At 45.1% G+C, this 19,294-nt stretch overlaps 1 protein-coding gene across 11 annotated transcripts in view; it reads left to right on the top strand.

The window, feature by feature from the left end:
* The window catches only part of LOC147022218 (protein tweety homolog 2-like), a 65,001-nt gene that overhangs the window by 4,132 nt on the left and 41,575 nt on the right, over positions 1–19,294 (top strand). For 8 of the 11 annotated variants that reach the window (XR_015061116.1, XM_085892903.1, XM_085892905.1 and 5 more), the window contains 3 exons: positions 10,345–10,456; positions 12,293–12,507; positions 12,778–12,873. Coding sequence is in view for 10 of the 11 variants with exons in the window: in XM_085892903.1 (XP_085749029.1) it covers positions 10,345–10,456; positions 12,293–12,507; positions 12,778–12,873 (423 nt within the window). In the remaining variant the exon portion in view is untranslated. Of the gene's footprint in view, positions 1–6,409; positions 7,746–9,947; positions 10,048–10,344; positions 10,457–12,292; positions 12,508–12,777; positions 12,874–19,294 lie in introns of those variants that run through there. The other 3 variants (XM_085892909.1, XM_085892908.1, XM_085892910.1) reach the window with 3 other exon arrangements.

Below are 19,294 nucleotides of genomic sequence, written 5' to 3'. Positions count from 1 at the left end.
TTTCCTCTTGTTTCTGGTAGTCTCGGGCTTGCTTATCATGAATCAGGGGGGTGCCAGATGATATCCCCTGGGGACCTCTTGATATTGTTGCGAATTCGCGCCCGCCGGCGTGCGATCGGCCACGTCGCCCACCGGTCGGACAATTCAGTCGTGACCCTCCTTGGAACTTCCGCCAGGAGCTAGTCACGGGTGGGGGTTTAACCTCACCACGATCGTGCCAATTGCCCACCTGCGCAGGATAGGGTTGCTCGCCAAATTCGACCTACCTATGTACCTGCGCGAGTTGTCGACCGGGCGATCGTACCTCGCCGCAGGTCGGCCTAGGACACGAACCGCTTAAGCGGTCCGTTCCGTGCGACAGTGATAACCGAGCGGTGTTATCGCCGACCTCGACGGATGTGATTCTGTTTAGCGGGTGCTTACACCCCTCTACCAATTTCTTCTGTGATGCAAGATGGCACTTTCAAAACAGGGAATAGGACACAACGAACGGGGAACAGTTCAATAACCACATTTATTAGACGTTGCACGTATTTACAGTCGCAGCAATGAATCATGCACGTTTGTACAGTCAAAGCAAGCAGATAAAAGAATTGCCACCGAATAAAGCGTTTTATTAGCACACACAGTCACTTAAACAAGTCTACTTACAAGACGGCGCCACCACATGCATTTATACGAAAAGCCACCCCCAAAGCCAAGGGTGGCAGACAGGTCCGTGGACCGAATGTGACGTGGAGCCTGGATGAACGGTCAGGCCCACGAGACCAAAGGGTCTTACCCATGCCCTCATGGCGCGACGGTGGGCAGGTCGCGACGTCTACTCCCCCATGGCCTGGCGTGGCCGCGCCTGTCCTCGGGCACCCGGCTTGGTCGGTGAGTGCTCTCCGGCGTTCTCCACCCGGATGCGCAGGCTCGCGCCACACGGTAGGCACCACGGAACGGACGGGGTTACCGGCGCTCTGTCTGCGCGGATTCTCGGTATGGGGGAATTGCTGATGCTCCCTCAGCATGTCGATGCCCTCTTAGCCAGTCGATTCTCTTTTCGCGAGTTGGCGCTCTCTTAGCGAGTTGACGCTCGAATGAGCACCCTGGACCGCCTTGGCTCCGGCAAACTCTCCCTGGCTGTGGTCTCCACTTTGCCCCTTTTCCCGGCGGTGGTCTCCACGTCGCCCTCTGGTTTGCCTCCGAGCCCCTCTCCGCGTCCCTGCTCCGTTCACCAACTCTCGCTCTGACACCACGACCGTCTCCCCACAACCGGCTGACTTGAGCTCCATCTCTCGAAAACTGAACCCAGACTGACTTGTAACTGATCGCGAGCTCGTCTCCCCCACCACTGACTGTGAGCTCCATTCACCAACATTGGCAACCGACCCACCGACACTTCTCTCGACATTGCCTCGAGCTCCGTAAAACTTACTGGCCCTGAGCTCCGTTCTGCTCGCCCTTTTATAGGGCCGGGAAAGCGAGAATTGACCCCTGACCCTTGACCTCCAACCCTGGCAAAGCCGACGTGGTAGAAATCACCAAAACACTCGCTCGACAGTGTGACCCCTGACCCCGGCAGTGCCGATGTGTGTAATTCACCAAGGCTTCGCCTCGACAGCGCGGCTTCTTCCTGGCCGAGCCGATGTGTGTAATTCACCGAGGCTTCGCCTCGACAGTGCGATCTTTGACCCCAGCAAAGCGGACGTCTCTGGAATCGTTGGAGCGCTCGTCCTGACCGTGTGAACTCCGACCCGGCAAAGCGGACGTGGTAGAAATCATCGGAGCGCTCGTCCTGACAGCGTGAAGATGGCGTTGTCTCCGGGATGGAGGTGAAGCGATGTTTGCGGGGTGGCATTGTTGATGGTAGTGAAGGGAAAATGGCGAAGGTGGTGGTGGTGGTTTGGTTGTGGTTGTTTGGGAACGATGTTGGTGGCGATTTGGTTGTTGTGGGCGTCGTTTGAGAATGGCGGTGAAGCGATGTTTGCGGGGTGGAGGTAAAGAGGCGAAGGTGGTGGTGTTTGAGTTGTAGTTGTTTGGGAATGATGGTGGTGGCGATTTGGTTGTTGGCGATGATTGGTCCAAAATAATGTTAGAGAAAAGAAAAACGGCTATCTCAAAGCGTCGCAACCCGGTGAACACTAACAAATCCCTCTAAACAACGGTGGGGAACTTTCTGCACATAAACTTACCAGCATAACTGAGCCAAGGACCTTTCTGGTGTTGTGCAAATTTCCACAGCCGTAACAATATTAACCCTTTTCTATCCAATACAGCCAAATTCTGAAAGACTCAAGTTTCCACTGTTTCTCAAGAAAGTTTGCTGAACAAAAGCTCAAATATACTTGCATTCTGCAATAATTCATGTTGTAGAGAATGTTAAAATCATTTTAAGGGCACAATTTTGGAGATTAACCCTTTTCCGCTCAATTTTGTAGCATGTGGGATGGGCGTTGGCCATAAAAGAATGATGGCTTCCCACTTTCTTTTGCCCTCATGTCTTCAAAATTAGTCTAGTTACTGAAAAGTACATCAGATCGCATTGCAGAATTGTTTTACTTCCTGTTTTAATCCATGTTTACCATGCATTTGTTTTAAGTCTTGTTGCTCAGCCAAGACTTCACACCACAAATTTAGACTGTTTTGAACGCACCTAATGTTAGTAAAAATACTAAAGCATCACGGGAATGATGTATGTTAAAACATCGATACAGTTTATGGCCAGTTTTAATTAGATTCGGCAAGCACTCCATTTTTAAATCCAATAAGTTAGAAAAATGCCGTGGATGAGAGCTTGACGGTCTTGCATTTCGTTTTCAGCCTTGGCAGTCATGGAATCGGATACTGATGAATGCTACTTAAAATGGAAATTCAACTCTCAAGACAAAGAGAAGCTTACATGTGCTATGGCTGTCCGAATAGACAACATCATCCGATGTTGCAAGATATATGGTGATGAAAAGCACTTTGAGCTCGAAGATGCGTTAGAGAAAACAAGGAGTTCACCTTGAAATGCCACAAAAGTTGTGTCTCTTCCGACACGTCAAAAAGTCACACCCAGCGTCACAAACGTCACTGTGATGAAGAGACTGATCCTATCTCCCAGAAAGTCACGAGGCGTTCGTTATCAGGATACTCTGATGAAACCTTCAACTTTAAGAAACACTGTCTTTTCTGTGGGGAAACTTGTATTATTGAGAAACACCCTTCGAGATGGAGGGAATCGTACCTCTTTCGTGAGATAGACAAGAAGCAGTCCCTCATAGAAACTTGTATCAAGCGAAATGATGCTGTAGCGAAAATTGTCCAGCAGAGTGTTGAGGGGGCACTGAGTGATCTCCATGCAGGAGATGCTAGATACCATCTGGACTGTCGGCAAAGATTTGTCTTTTAGGTCACTTCCTGAGGAAGGTGCTGCCAGTAGCCAGGAGTCAAAAGGTAGTGATGAAGATTGTCCTTTCCTGTCAGTTGTTGAAATGCTAAAAAGTGACAGATCACAAATGTGGAATTCGGTAGAACTGTTTGACTCTTATTCCCAGTTCGGTGGAGTCCAACTGTGTCGTCGGACACTGGTGTCTAAACGTCAATTATTTGACAATCATCTCATGGTTCTTTCTTTGCCAGGCATTGCTAATATTATTGCATTTCATAGCTGTGCCTTACAGAAGCCGGTTTGATCTAGAGACCCATCATGAAGAGGCCGATATCATAATTATTCAACAAGTCCTGCACTATGTCGGACTGGCCCGCCAGATCTCTGTGATTTCGGATGATAGACGTCTTTGTATTGCTACTACATCACTACCAAATGGCGGGGATGCAAGTGCCAATGACTATGGAATCTCCAAACAAGGAAAGGGCAATTGTTGACATCAAATCGACATTGGCGAGGCACCAGAAAGTTGTGAAGAACCTGTTATCTGCCCATGCTATATCAGGATGTGACACAGTGGCGTGTTACCTAGGTATTGGAAAGGGCAAAGTAGTCAAGATCCTGAAAGGTGATGGACATGACTTATCAGCCATAGGAAATGTTTATGCTCCAATTCAACAAGTCATTGATCAAGCCACTCGCTTCGTTTCAGCTTGCTATGGCATGAAGGACAGTGCAGACATGTCCAACACAAGGCTGCTTGTATGGGGTAAAAAGAATGGGAAGGGTCATTCGTCTTCCTCGAACTTGGCTGCTCTTCCACCAACAAGAGAAGCATTCATTGAAAATGTGAAGAGGGCCCATTTCCTGACAATTCTATGGTGAAATCCTAGTTCTAACCCTCCACCACTGAACCCAGAAGACTTTGGATGGAAGAGGGACATAACTAACAAATCACTTTGCCCAACTGCTCTACCGGACAACACGAGACCTGCCCCTGATTTCATATTGGAAATGATCAGATGCGGCTGTAAAAGCGAACCCCCTTGCAGCTCCAAGCGATGCAGTTGTAGGGATAAAGGCTAACCTTGCACCATGTTTTGTACATGTTACAGTGTAGGATGCTCGAGGACCACAGTAACCTGAACTAGCCATTGAGGTGTCATTAAACTCGGAATGTCAGTTCTCTCCATGCCAGCAATCTGCCAGTAAGTGTTTGTAACCATGTTTTGGTCATGTGCTCACTTCTGGAGCTTTTAAAGTGAAACATTTTGAAATGCACAATGCATACAGATGCGAGATTTCTGGGCCTTGACAAAAATAGGTTGAAACTTCATTTTATTGTCTTTCTTAGTTATTTTATATTATTCTTTCCTTTTTACTTCAGGTCTTCGAAGTTATGCTAATAGAATTGTGAAAAATTGCTTGGTATTGTTACGGCTGTGGAAATTCGCAAACCACCATTCAGGTCCCGTCGGTGAGATAACTCTAAGTACATGTGTAGTTAGCCCCAAACCCGTTGTTTAGAGGGATTTTATGTGATTCATTCGGGCTGCGACGCTTTGAGATAGCGGTTTTTCTGTTCTATCTTTATTTTGAACCAACCACGTCTCAACCGCCATAACCATCAAACCACCACCGATAAACCCTCCACCACCCTCACCTCTCCTTCTACGGCCATTCCCGCACCACCTGTGAACACTGAGCGTCGGGCTGTCTTGGGCTCGTTCAAGATACGCACCGAGCCGCGAGTGCAAATAGCGGCCTTTCCGAGGGAGAATTCGGATCAAGAATGCTACACGCCCACTTCTGATCCGTCCAATCAGCAAGCGCAGAGCGGCTTGGCCCCGCCTCCAGGCGTGTCTGTGAAATCCATATATGCAAATTCTAGGATCATGGGAGGTTCACGCCCACTTTTCCTCCATCCAATTGGCAAGCGTGGCTCCACCCCTGAGGTCATTCTGATCCGGAAATTTGCATATTGTTTCTCCTGCCGGCCTAGAAAACGGTGAGCACCAGGCGAATCATGGCAGAGTCAGTTTTGGGAGAAGTCAGTTTTTGGTTGGAAGAGCAGAGTGTGGCAGAGTGGAGTCGGGTGGCGAAGGCATTGAGTTGGGTTCTGCAGTCGGCCGAGGAGAGTTGTGGGAAGAGGCCAAGGAGCTCGGGTCCGAGGCGAGAAGGTCTGCGACGAGGTCACGGTGGGAGATCGCTCGTCGCGGGACCCAAGTCAGCCAGCCATTCTCCCTCCCCCAGGGCATCAACAATTCCCCCTTTTCCCCCACGCTGAGATTGTGCAACTAAGGGGGCCCAGTTCCCACCCCACTCCAAACGTCGTGCCAACGAAAACCGTGAAGGAGCATGGAGTCGGGGCACAGCCACGCGGCCACATCTGCGGCTCATCCGCCAACGCATCACGAGGACGTGGGTAGGACCCACCCGGTCTCGCGGACCTGGCCGCTCCTTCAGGTCCCGCGCACATATTAGCCTACAGGCCCGTCTGCCCCCTTGTCTATAAGGGTGGCTTCTTTCCTTTGCTTTTGAGTAAATGTGTGTTGGCGCCGTCTGTAAAGTAGAACTGTATAAGTGTTGCCATGTGTACGCGTATTCGGTAGTAACTCTTCATCATTGTTTCTTTTGTTTTACTGATATAGGTGCATTTTGACTGTTTGGCTGTATATGTGTGCTTTCCGTGTGTCGCGTAATAAATGTGCATTGTGTGAACTGTTTTCCCGTTTCGCTTCGTCTTTTCGATATTGACCCTCCATCTTGCTTCACGTGAAAGGGTTCGTAGTGGGCTTAAAATGCCCGATAATCAATCCGAACCGTCGAGGCCGACGATAACACCGCTCTGTTATCCCGATAGCACGGAACGGACCGCTTAAGCGGTTCGTGTCCGGAGTCGGCCTGCGGCGAGGTACGATCGCCCGGTCGACCATCCGCGCAGGTACTTAGGTAGATTGAATTTGGCAAGCAACCCTATCCTGCGCGGGTGGGCAATTGGCACGGTCATGGTGGGGTTAAACCCCCACCCGTGACTAGCTCCCGGCGTTGTTCTGAGAGGGTCGCGACAGAATTGTCCGTTCCGATGGGCGAGGCGGCCGCCATTCGAGTCGAGCGGTCGATTGCACGCCGGCGGGCGCGAATTCTCAACAGTATCAATGACCAGGAAAGGGTTAATTTTTTTTTTCTATTGTGATCCATATATCATCCAGCATTATTGTGTGAATAAATATCAGATTTCACAAATTTGATGCATTTTATGTGAATTGATACCATGGAACGATAGGAAATTTCCAAGTTTCCACGGTTTGAGCGTGTCGGACATGAAGGGGTTAATATCAACTGGTACCCTCCTGATTCTTGATAAGCAACCCCCAGGCTACCAGAAACAAGAGAGAAAAAAACTTTATCCGACAAAACCAGGTTCACCCTTGCCGCTCCTGGACTGGTTCGGGGAGGGTGGTTGTGAAGTATGTGATCAGACTGAACGGCCATTTTTTTAATGTAAACTTCAAAAAGGATAACGTGCTCTATGATGCAGCACCCTCCCCATGCTTCATCTCTGTCCTGGTTTGAGGCTGATCTTTTTCTGTTGCCAATCAAACCTAGATTTGTACCACATGCAAGTGAGTACACTTTCTCCGAGATAACTTGTCAGTTATTTTACTGGAAAAACACTCATAATGTGCAATGTTTTGGTGTTTACGTCGTCTATGACCGTGGCCAACTAACTTGGTAGCTCCAATTGTTGCAATCTCTTTATGGGATATCCTTTTGGCCCAAGAGCCTGGATTTCTCCCAAAATCCAGGCTCGCTGTTCCTCTTTTCTCTCGCATGTGAAACCAACTTCTCCAGCCTGTTCAGTCCCATTCTGACCACCAGGGCTTCAAGACAGCTGTTCCCCATTACCTCAGGTCACCTCCATCCGTACTTGTATTACATGTTCTACCTCAAATGACCCCATTCCACAGCACTCCCTGTTTACAGGTTATCCCCCCCCCACCCCCACTCTGTCAGTTTTATCCCTGCATTCCACTTCTTCTTGCTGTGCTTCATTTAGCTTGTGTGCTGTTTGCTAACCCATGTCCTCCTCCCACTCCCCTTGATCTTGCTCACTCACTCCCCTCTACTGTGATGTTGGTGTTTCCCCCTCTCCATTGTGTCCATTCCAATCTGCTCTCGCTCTTCCACGAGCCTCGACCTTGGATACCAAAAAGTCCATTGCAAAACGGCTTGCTCGGCCTGATGTTCGATTGAAGCTGCAGGAAGTTTTGTTCAGGGTTCTGGCGAGAGCTCAACGACTCCTCTTGAATGACGCTGTGTTGGACCTTTCACGCACAATGCTTCATGCTAGTTGACATGACAACCAGCTTACCATCAGTCCAAGGCAAGGTGCACTTTGTGATGACTCTCTGTGCGTGAGCATATCAACCAGAAATAGCTCAAAACCAGTAGCTTTGTTCTATCCTGCTGTTAACTTTGCAAAGCGAATGCTGAATGGAACAACTGTATCAAATATTTAAACGTTACTTTATAAAAGCAGTCAAACTGATATTTTTTTTTAATTTCAATTTTTAATTTTTGTGCTGTTCAAGCTCCACACAAGGGGTGGGAATGTCAAGTGAAATATATTTTTCCATGGTGCTGAACAGATTGGGATGAATGTTTGAGTTCACAATGGTTATGTCCCTTCTGCAGTTTGGTGATAGGCTTGGCTTTGCATTATCACATCATCACACCCATGTTGTGTAAACTTTTTTTTGTAGAGAAACTCAACATGTGTGTACCATTGGGTGATTGCTGTTAGTTTTCCTTGCTTATCAGTTGTCACCCAGCCAATGCACTTTACAAGGAAATGAAACTAAACTTGGACACAGGAGTTTGTCATTTGGCCTATCATGCCTGTGCTTCATCCACACTTGATTAATTTGATCTGTTCGTTTTGAATACAAATACGATTGTAACTAAAAATGTCACTGGTGGTTATTGGATAGGTGTGTGATTGGGGGGGGGCAGCACAGGGACATAACCAGAGTTTTTTTGGGGGGGAGGGGTGAAGAGTGGAGCCATGAGCAAATGATGACTGTACATTCACCTTTTTACCAGACACTCGGATGATGCAATTATGTGCACAATTATCCATAACAATCCTGCCCATGTTGATGTACCCCTCCATCCCCAATGCCTTTAGTTATCCATCTACAGTTCCTACTTCCGACAGTTTAAATTGTATCTACTATTTTGTTGTCACTTCCTTTCCAGGGAGACCACTTAATGCATTGATAACTCGGTAAAAGACGCCCGTCTGGCTATCATCCAATATTTTGTCTTTCCTTAAAGACTGTGATCCTGATTGTTGGTCTATTTTGCTGAAAAAAAAAAAAATCCAACTCTTCTGCACTTTAAAAACTTTTTTTTCATCGTCTCAAACATTTTTCCTCATGTTTTGACTCTATACAGAATCTGGTACCTTCACCTCCAGGGAGGAATGTGTGACACAGCTCCACCAGGCCAAAGTGTGAACCTTCACTCAAATATTTCAGACAAGCATGGTTGCCCAGGTTGGGGTACTGAGAAGTAGAAGAGCCAGCAGGGCTGAGAATAGGGTAGACGGATCAAGGGTAGGAGAACTGACGGTGTGGGGTGAAACTAGGGGACAGTATAGCCGGACCACCAGTGGGTAAAGGGGTCTTTAAAGGCTGAGGTTGTGGATAAAAATACACTTGTGATGACCCCTGGGTCATACTTGGTCTGTGTGCCAAATTTGGTGGTTGTCGATCCAGCAGTCCTTGCAAAAAACAGACATCCGATGAATCTTATTGATGAAAATGATGACTCCATCCTTGCTCTTTACTTCATCAGGTTCCTTCTTGGTCTTCCGTTTCATTATTTGACACATCTTCAAGGGTTGGGCACGGTGTGTTGATTCCGAATAGGAAAGTGCTGTACACCACTTACCGGAGCAGATAGCTTTGGCTTACCGCAGCACGAAAATGGTGAATGCATTATTTATTTAGTTAGGTTCCAATTGTGCATGGAGTCAGGCTTCGCTGTGCAGTGATCCAGTGGGTGGAAGACGCAGCTCGACTAATTAGGTGTGCTGGCCTTTGGCCGTATTATATGTCATCTGTTAACCAATGAGATTGCATGTAAATGAAAAAGCCAGAACAGTGATCTTTAACGGCTCAGGTAGTGTATGATAATCCCTGGATCGGACTTGGGTTGTGTGCCAAATTTGGTGGTTGTCGGTCTTGCGGTCCTTGCGAACAAACAGATGGACAGACTGACATCTGATGAATCTTGTAATTAGATGAATGCCTTCTTCACTGAGTTCTAATGCTTTCAGAAACCACTGAGTTTCACTTCATTATTTTTATTTTGCTTACCAATTAAAAAGAAAAAAAAAAAACCAACCAAAGATTAAGGTGAAAGCAGCAGTGCATCACTTGCTCAACTTCACATGGTCATGTGTTAGTTGCATAATGCTCGTGCACTTTGCCTTCCTGCTGCTTGCAATTGCACATGCTTTGATTTCATGCCCCAATGTTATGAGCTGCGAAACCAAATGCAGATGCTATATGTATTGTAGGCAGCAAAGCATATGAGGCTAGCCAGTTGTACCATTTGGAACGACTTTGTTGAACGTGACAGCTGGGACTGCATTTCATATGGCAGTGATCAGAACAATGGTGAGCGACTCCTATTCTTTTGTGCCAAATAGCATTTGCTGCATTTGTTCTGTTACTCGTTTGAGTGGTGGAGCTGATTGGGGTCGTGGTGTTCATTTACACTTCACTTTTAGAAAACGAGTGAAATATTGCAATTTTGTGTTGCTGTTTACTTCCCACGTTTGTTCCATTATGTGGAACTTCTTCATTTCGGCACGTCAAACATGCATTGCTTGAGGATAAAAGACCATGAAAGTACTTGCTTAATGGCATTTTTTGTTTATTTATTTCCCCCCCCCCAACCCACTGTTACCCTAGTGTTGCCATGGCAGTTGGATTTTATGGAAACGCAGAGATGAACGACGGTTTGGAGGAAGTATCAGAGAGCCTGGGAAAAATGAACCATAGTTTGTCGAGTGTGGACATGCTGGTAAGATGAAATGCCAAGAGGAAAATTCTCGTAAAATATAAAGTAGCCAAAAACGAAATCCCCCTTCTAAGTACACCCTTTGCAGTGACGCCTTGTTGTACAATTTTTGATGGTTTCCCAAGCTCCCTTTAATATGTTGCCTTTTAATCCGTGCACAGAATGAAAACGAGATTCGCTGTCGTCGTGGAGTCTATTGCTTATTTGTGGTCAAATGGCGGGCTTGATAAACAGCTGAAAATGTTTTTTTTTCGAACCGCAAAGCAGCAGATCTTGCACTACATGGGAGTGTTGCATGTTTAATGCTGCATTTTTAGCTTTATGTTGACATTAAACCAACTCGGCAATGTCATCAAGTATATGCATTATTAAAACAAGGACAAATGTGTCCAAGAGCAGCGTCCTAAAGGTTTTGCCGGCGAAAAAACAACAACTTCCGATATTTCGTCACGTGCCTTGATTAAGCCAATAGTGAGACCCGTCGTAGTGTATTTACAATACATTAAATGGAATAATCTTTAAATATTAATGTGAACTTTTGGAAACTTTAAAGCAAATGTCCGAATATATTTAAAAGTTCATGATGGACGCTCTCAAAAGGCACCCTCAATGCGACTGTGTACAGGTGCTTAGTATTTAAGGAGATCCGGATCGTGTTATTAAAGAGCCGAGTCCTAATATAAAGGTTTTGTCTTCACAAGAAGAAGAAGAACAATGCTGAGCGTTCTTAGAGCAGCGTTCGCCACGTGAGACGCTGATAAAAAGACATTCTCTGTTTGTATAAGTACTTTGTACTGCTTGCTTCCACTCGCATGCTCCCTTGTTGAAACAACCAAACAAACAAAATCTTTTAACTCTTGTTGGAACCACTGAACTCTGTAATTAAGGCATGGCAAGCCAATCCACCAGTAGAATGCAGTTTGTGAGCACATTGTTGGTTCACTTGTAACATTCAAAAAGGCACTTGGACATCGCTCCCCTCCACCCCCCCCATCCCCCCTATAAAGGAGGGGGATGTATTTATTAGCGGCATCTCGCGTAACGAACGCTGGTCATAGAGAGCTCGGCGTTGTTCTTCGTGTTATACTTGTTCTTGTTCTTCTTGTTCTTGTTCTTCTTCTTGTAAAGACAAAACCTTCATCTCTCGGACTCGGCTCTTGTATATACAAGATCCGGATCTCCTTAAATACTGAGCACATGCACACATCCTCACATTGAGGGTGCCTTTTGAGAGCGTCTATCATTAACTTTTAAATATATTCGGACATTTGCTTTAAAGTTTCCAAAAGTTCACGTTAATATTTAAAGATTATTCCATTTATCGTATTGCAATTTCGTAAATACGTAAAGACATTATGACGCATTTCGCTATTGGCTTAATCAAGGCACGTGACGAAATATCGGAAGTTGTTGTTGTTGTTGTTGTTTTTTTTTTTTTTTTTTTTTTTTTTTTAGCCGACAAAATCTTTAGGACGCTGCTCGTGGACACCTTTGTCCTTGTTTTTATTATTTTTAAAAATAAACACATTTGTATATGCTTTTCATGTCCTGCACGATATTGAGTAGACTGTACTACACTGCATAATACTGAGCCCTGTATCCTTTTTTTTTTTGTTTGTTTCAAAAGATATAGTTGGCTTTCGGGTCTACTTTCTATCCCTGTTGACACGAGCACTGTGGGCGATGGAACAAAAAAGATGAATTGTAAAATGTGATTTTCAAAACTTTTACCCTAATTTGAGTAAGCACTTGCAATAACATCAATGGGATGGTGTATTGGTTACACTATCAAATTTGGGTAATAACATCGAATTTTTTGGACTTGTCATGACACAACAGGTTCAGACTGTGGTAACCTTGCTGGACAAAGTACCAAAGGCGGTGCGTAATATCTCAAGTTACCCGGAGATCCAGTCGAAACTCATAAAGGCCACAGAGCAAGTCGAGGAGTTTGAGAACATGTTGAAGACCTTGTCATTTACGCCAAGAGCAGGAGAAGCCAGCGAAGCAATTGCGAAGGCGGTCAAAATGCTCAATGAAGCCGAATTTTACAGGTTGGTGGATCTATAAGCTGCTTTGCTTGAGATTGCTCATTCCGAAAGGGTTACACACATGCATTGAATGTGTTCCTTTTATGTTAGTTGTGGTAGATCACTTGAGCGAATTCCAGAATATACTTGGGCTTTGTCTCGTCAAAGATCTCAAAAAATGTAATCTTAAAATGTGGCTGATAGAACATTGTCCACAAGCCAAACTTTTGTGGTTACGTTTTGACTCGAGTGTTTTGTCTTGTGTGCATGCTGAGAGCTTTTGTCGGCCTATAGGTGGTTGGTTTACCTGTTGCTGCTTTCCATTGGTGTCGGCATGTCCATGCTTGCTCTTCTCGGTCTTGCAAAGCACTCCAAGACCATCCTTATGTGGTAGGTATGTGTACTTCTTCATGATACCATGAGCTTTATTATTATTTTTTTAATTATGGGATTTTTTTCAGTCCCTAAGGTAATGCAAAAGTTTTTTAAAAAACATTGTTTGGAGGGAAAGTTTTTTTTTTTGGTTTGGATGCATGTCAGAGTGAATGGCACTTTTTCCAAATGTACAAGTGCTTCATGCCACATGATTGCTTACATAGTTTATTTTTTTTTTATTTCTTATTTAAAGACACTTTACCATCATAACAAGACAGGAAATGTATCACATCTTTGTTCACACTTGGAATGCAGTGACGAACACTAGAGTTTACAGAAGTGCTGAATTCGGAACTACTGATTATCACTTATTGGTAGCCACAGTTGATCTTCACCTATTACGAGAGAAGTCAATATCACCTGCAACACCGCAAGCACTTTGTGGTCAAAGTATGTGAAGGTGCTCTGCCAGCAGAAACTGTCCGCTCGCCTTGCATAAAATCCAGAAGGTACTGCTGATATTGAATCGGATTCGAGCAATGTATGCACAGCTATCATATATTCTACGAAAGCAGAATATGGGGTCATAGCACAAACATTGAGTGGGTCTCGCAGGAGACTGCTATTGATAGGAGGATGCAGGAAAGCCAGAATATCTGACAAAGGAAACTGGAAAGAGCTTCAAATGGAGAGGTGCAGAGCTTTCTGTAGAGACCAGGACTTGTTTCTTCAAGATCAAGCAAAAGCAGCCAAGCAAGTGGCAGCTGCTAGAAACACCCGGCATATGTCTAGTATTTAAGAGGTTTGAGCAGAAGCACCTGTCCCCCACCTGCCAAACAATTAAGTCTGATCATGTAACCCCCAACTGAGATGTTTGCTCAACTCCAGACATGGCAGGAGTACAGCTCCAACTTTTTTTTTTTTCCTCCATTACCCTCACTGACTCCAGTATTAGATGAACTGACTGCCCTTGTCAGAGCTTGTACACCCAATGCCACCAAACCTCCAACATGTGCAGAGGACAGGTGTGCCATCCAAAGGTTCAATGATGCAAAGACTGCAGGAATACATGGAATTTCACCTCTGCTTTTGAAAAAGAAATTCTAACTGCCACCATCTCCAAACGCTACGTGGTCTGTGACATCTGTAACCGATACACTATCCCAAACAGTGGCTACAGGTTATCATTTTCTACTTCTAGAAATGTGAAGGAACTCGGTGCAGTAAATACAGAGCAAATACCCTCCTGTTGGTTGTAACCAAAGTAGTTAAAAACAAAGTAAAAATAAAATAACCAAAGTCAGATTGTTAAATAAGCCTGGTGTTGGCGCAGTGGTTAGGGCAGTGGCTTGGGATCCAAAAGGTCCTGAGTTCAAGCCCCGTTGGGCCACTGAATTGATACACCAGGGCGTTGACTCAGCCTGTCATCCTTCTGAGGTCGGCGAAATGAGTACCAGTGTACTGGGCCGGTGTATACCCCGGTTAAAATAGGTGTACCATATCCCTGTGTCGTAAGAGGCGACCAGGGTTGTGTCAGGAAGGGCATCCGGCGTAAAACATGTGCCAAATCACTATGCGGATGATCCGCTGTGGCGAACCCTAAAGGGAGCAGCCGAAAGAAGAAGAAGAGATTGTTAAATAAACGAAGTTCTCTTGTGCCACATTTTCAGCCTATGTAGATATGAAGAAAGCCTTCAACTCTCGAAACAAGTGTTTCTCAACCTTTTTTGCCCTTGTGGAACCCTTGAAATAGTTTTCATGTCTCAGGGAACCCCTGCATAAAAATTATTATTTCCCTTTATTAATATCTAGCTTTTATATTTTTATCGTAGTTCACATGGTAAATGTAATATATTTTTCGGATACCTGGTTTAAGGAAAAAATGACCCCCTTTTTGTCAAATTTGTTGGCAATGAAAAAAAAACATACTGCTCGTTTATGAGACCTCACACTGAGGTTTAAATTCACCAAAAAAAATATTTTTTAAATAAAAAAAACACACCTCATGTAACTGGAGAAACAAAACTTAAACAAATAAAGGTAAACAGAAGAACTAACCTTGAGAGAGAGAGACTTCACGCTAGGAAGCACAGAGAAGACAGATGGACACCGTGCACGCGTCCCGTACTTGAGTCAGTCACTCAATGATGCACGAATCCGCCGCGTACAGGACGTCCACTAAGCAATGTGGGCGGTTTCACACTGGCGCCATATAGACTTCGTTAAATACATTCCCTATGGTTGTTATAATTGTAAATAATATAAGAGGTTGAAGCCTCTATTATAATAACCAAGGAGTTTCCAACAATATGCTGTACGTGTATAGTAAAATTACGAATAATAAATCAATCAAAAACTACTCAAAAATACATTAGCCTATTTATTACTGTTTCTCGCGGAACTCCTAGCGATCTCTTGCGGAACCCTCGGGTTCCGCAGAAACCCGGTTGAGAAACACTGCTCTAAACCATGAATGCCTGTGGATTTTACCTGAAGCCTTGGGTATACCACCGAAGATCGTCCTGCTCATTCGGGCTCTCCACACTAACTCTAAAACTGTGTCCGTGTTGGAAGGAACTTATCAGACTTTAAATTCAGTGGACAGGACTGCATGGAGATATTTCATGTCTCGGGCAATGATGTGACTGTCACATGCCTGACTGATGAGGATTATTATTACCATTTCTGATGCTGACATACCACCTTTAATTACTTGTTTCTATAGAATTACCATCATTTCTGTTGATATGCCACCTTGAGTAAATGTAACTTATAATATTTTATTTGCATGTAAATGTTACACCTGTTTGGTTTTTAAAATTTTTATTTACTGTGACAACTAACTCTGGAGATACTCAGGTGTTCATCAACAATTTATGTAAGGAATGAACAGGAATAATGAAAAAATGTATCCAAACATCACTTGATGTTGGTTTCTGGAGACATGAACACACAAATAGGTGTTAATGATGCAAAAATATCAGTTTAGAATAAACAAACAAATAGATCGTTTCTCCTTGATTTAATAGAATAATGTTGACTATCAAAGGAAAGTGGGCAAATTGACATTTACTAGCCCAGAAGGGTACAGGATGCAAATCGACGATGTAACTCAAGAAATGGAAGAGGGGGGGGGTGGGGAACAGTATATATTACATTCTTCCAAGTAAGTTCAGACCACAGAATAGTGTCAGCAAAGATTTGCTGAAGTTTGCCTGCCAATAAAAAAATGCAATGGTAGACATATGACTGGAGCAAGCTTGGAGATGAAAACATCAAAAAGGCTTGCACTATTGAAGTGAGAAACAGGTTTGAATGGCTTGGTGAATCAACTGTAAATGACCCTCCTGACTTGATTTACAGTAAAATAATTGCCCACAAGAACTCTGCAGATATTTTAGCCAGAAGTGTTTCAACCCCCCCCCCCCCCCGGGAAGATGTGGAAGTCAGAGAGGACCGAGACTCTTAAGCAGTCAAACGTTGTTAACACCTGATAACAATAGAAGGCGAGAAAGGGAAATTAATAACCTAAAACGGGCATACACTCATGCTCAAAAAAACAAACTATAACAACTTCTGCTGAACCATAAAAAAGCTGACTCGTTTGGGCCACAGTTAATGAAGTGACTGGTCACAATGCCCATTAAGGGTGCATTACTCAAGGGTAAAAACGATAAGGAACAAATATGAGGGTGGAAGGAACACTTCTCAAATTTATTTGGACAAACACCTTTCATGTATGATCACCAACAGGTGCAAACAATAGTTGCCAAATTGCCAATCAAAACTAGTGGTTTTACACTAAACTGAGAAAAACTACAAACGGCACTCGGTCAAGCACATACCTCCGCTAGGCTGAACGGTTTACGTTTTGTATCCAACATCGGCTGGATCTACATCTAGAACTGAACCAAAATTCTATTGGCTTCTTGTCACCTACTCAACTCGTCCACCAACTTTTGTCATTACCTGTCCACAACTTTTTGAAATATCGTTTTTGGACCCATCTCTCAATGGTGAAAAGTCACATTTAGAAATTAAAAAAAAATTGTATGTGGATCTTCTCCAAAATCCCATTGATTCATCATTGTCACTTGCCACACACCCGACCTGTTCAAGTTTCATCCAAGTCCATCCACAACTTCTTACGATACCCTGCTACATATCAGTTTTATCCCATCACTCAATGGTGAAGAATCACTTTAAAAATAGTCTTGTGTATTCCGTCTCGTCAGATCAGGTATGGGAGCATGCGCCAGAGCAGCGCATCGCTGCGTCCACTTTCCGCCAGTACTCTAGGGGCCTCTGTCTGGCCATCCCCGAGGCAGATGCCTGGCCCAGCCCCATCTTGCGATGCCAATCAACCTGCTGCAACCATGAGGCACGTGGTCGGCCCATTGGCATCCTCCACTCATGAGGCTCCCTCGTTGAGAGAATCTGATGAGCAGGATCGGTGTCAGGAAAATGAACCACCTGTCCATACAGCTCCAGCTGATGCTCACGGACTATGCAGGAAACAAATCTCATTTGAGTCTCTCAGCAACTGCGCGTTAAACACAGTCTGTCCAGCGATAGCCAAGGATTCTCCGAAGAGACCTGGTACCAAAAGAATTGAGTCCATTTCAGATCCCTAGTACGAGTCCAAGTCTCGCATCCATAGAGAAATATTGGAAGCACCAAGGACCTGAAGACTCGGACTTTCGTTGTCCTGCACATGTACCTACAGTGCCTCATGATCCATTGAATCCATGACTCCACAGGCCTGACCCATATGTCTATTGATCTCTGGCTCACAGACAGCTGAGACATGAATATCACTGCCAAGGTAAGTGAATCTCTCCGTGGCCTCAACATCCTCACTGCAAACAGGTACAGACAAGATAGCAGCATCCAAGATGTCAATGAAAGCCTGGATCTTAGTTTTGACCCAGGAAACCCGTAATACCAGTGGCTTTGACTGCTCATTCAGTGCCTTGAGGGCCCCCAAAGGAATATTGTCGTGTCTGGTGGGTTTTCAACCCTGACCTGGACAGATGGCAAAGCTTCTCCCTTGAAGGCTACAACCGAGACTTGGAGATTAATGCAGGTGCGTTAACAGGGCGTAATTGTGGAGAGACTATCAACTCAGGAGGAGCACAGCACAGGGGCGGTGCACCAGGACAAAATGTGGCTGCAGTTTCTTAAAAGGAATACATTTATTGAAAATAAATGAAAATTTACAACGAACAATAATTCAGAAGGTAATGACAAAAATAATAAAGTAAATAAGTTCTACAGCCGAGGCACCTCTCGCAGAGATTCAAATACAGACAAAGGGAACATAAAATGAAAAGCAAAACCTTCCTTTTTAAGTATTCCTGCACTTCGCTTGGCCGAGAGCTGATCCACGTGGAAATGGAATTGAGGCGCTTCTCTCAAAGCGGACGAACGCACGCCATGAAATCCGCAAGCGGCACTCCACAGCATGCTCTGATCGTCCTCACCAACCCAGCCAAGACCAAAAGGCCAGCGTCTTACTTCACCACGCGAGCCAAATCGCTTCGACACATTAAATTGCCGTGTCGTCCTCGACGTGCGCTCAACCTCCGCCCTCACCTCTCCAAGCAATGCACCTCGTGCCTCCACTCTGATCACGGCTCTCCACAAAATGCACAAGCCAACTCCTTTTTCCTCTTCAAATGTGCAACCTACCTTCCTTTGACTTCGATCATGCCGACATATCTCCTCCGCCTCCGGGGTGTGGCCTGCTCGCACCAAACCTGGGAAGGCGGGGCTTCTCCTACTCAGCAAGCTTCTGATGTCACACCCATCATTTGTCCCTCGGGGGTGTGACTTTGCTTGTCATCCTTTGATGGCGGGACTTTCTGCCCATTTGTTGTGGTTTTTGGGACGAGTTCCCCACCTTTATTGCCGATCTTGAAAAATAGAAACATAGGGGAATGACATACTGGAGAACTTATTCTTACTCCCTCGGCCAATGAACACTGCACCACCCCTCGTTTGGTGACACGTAACACTTGAGCTCACAGGTTCCCTACTTACTCGCATTGAGGTGCCTCCGACACGTCCATGGACCAAGCAACTCCACACAATGCTATATTCCTGAATAGATTCTTCCATCTACCCCCACAATCGTAACGATGTCCAGTCTCCGCAAAGATGACTGCATCATCTGCGAAACCAAGATCAGATCTTGACATTCACAAATGATGCACCGCAGCTTGATCTCTACGACATCCTCCCCATAATCCAGTCCATGCAAATGGTGAAAAGTGTGGGGGCCAGTACACACCCATGACGAACTCCAGGAACACTGGACAAAAGCCGGAGATAATATCACCACATCTCAGCACACTCAGTACCACAGTGTAGTTCAGACATCTGATTGATCAGTTTTGGTGGCACCCAGACCAATAATCCTCCAGAGCGCATCCCA

This window comes from Eptatretus burgeri, chromosome 8, assembly GCF_056783735.1.
Source record: "Eptatretus burgeri isolate ZD-2024b chromosome 8, Ebu_testis_v1, whole genome shotgun sequence".
Lineage (NCBI taxonomy): Eukaryota > Metazoa > Chordata > Myxini > Myxiniformes > Myxinidae > Eptatretus > Eptatretus burgeri.
The sequence above is the reverse complement of the archived record's forward strand: the minus strand, read 5'-3'. Positions and strand labels throughout refer to the sequence as shown.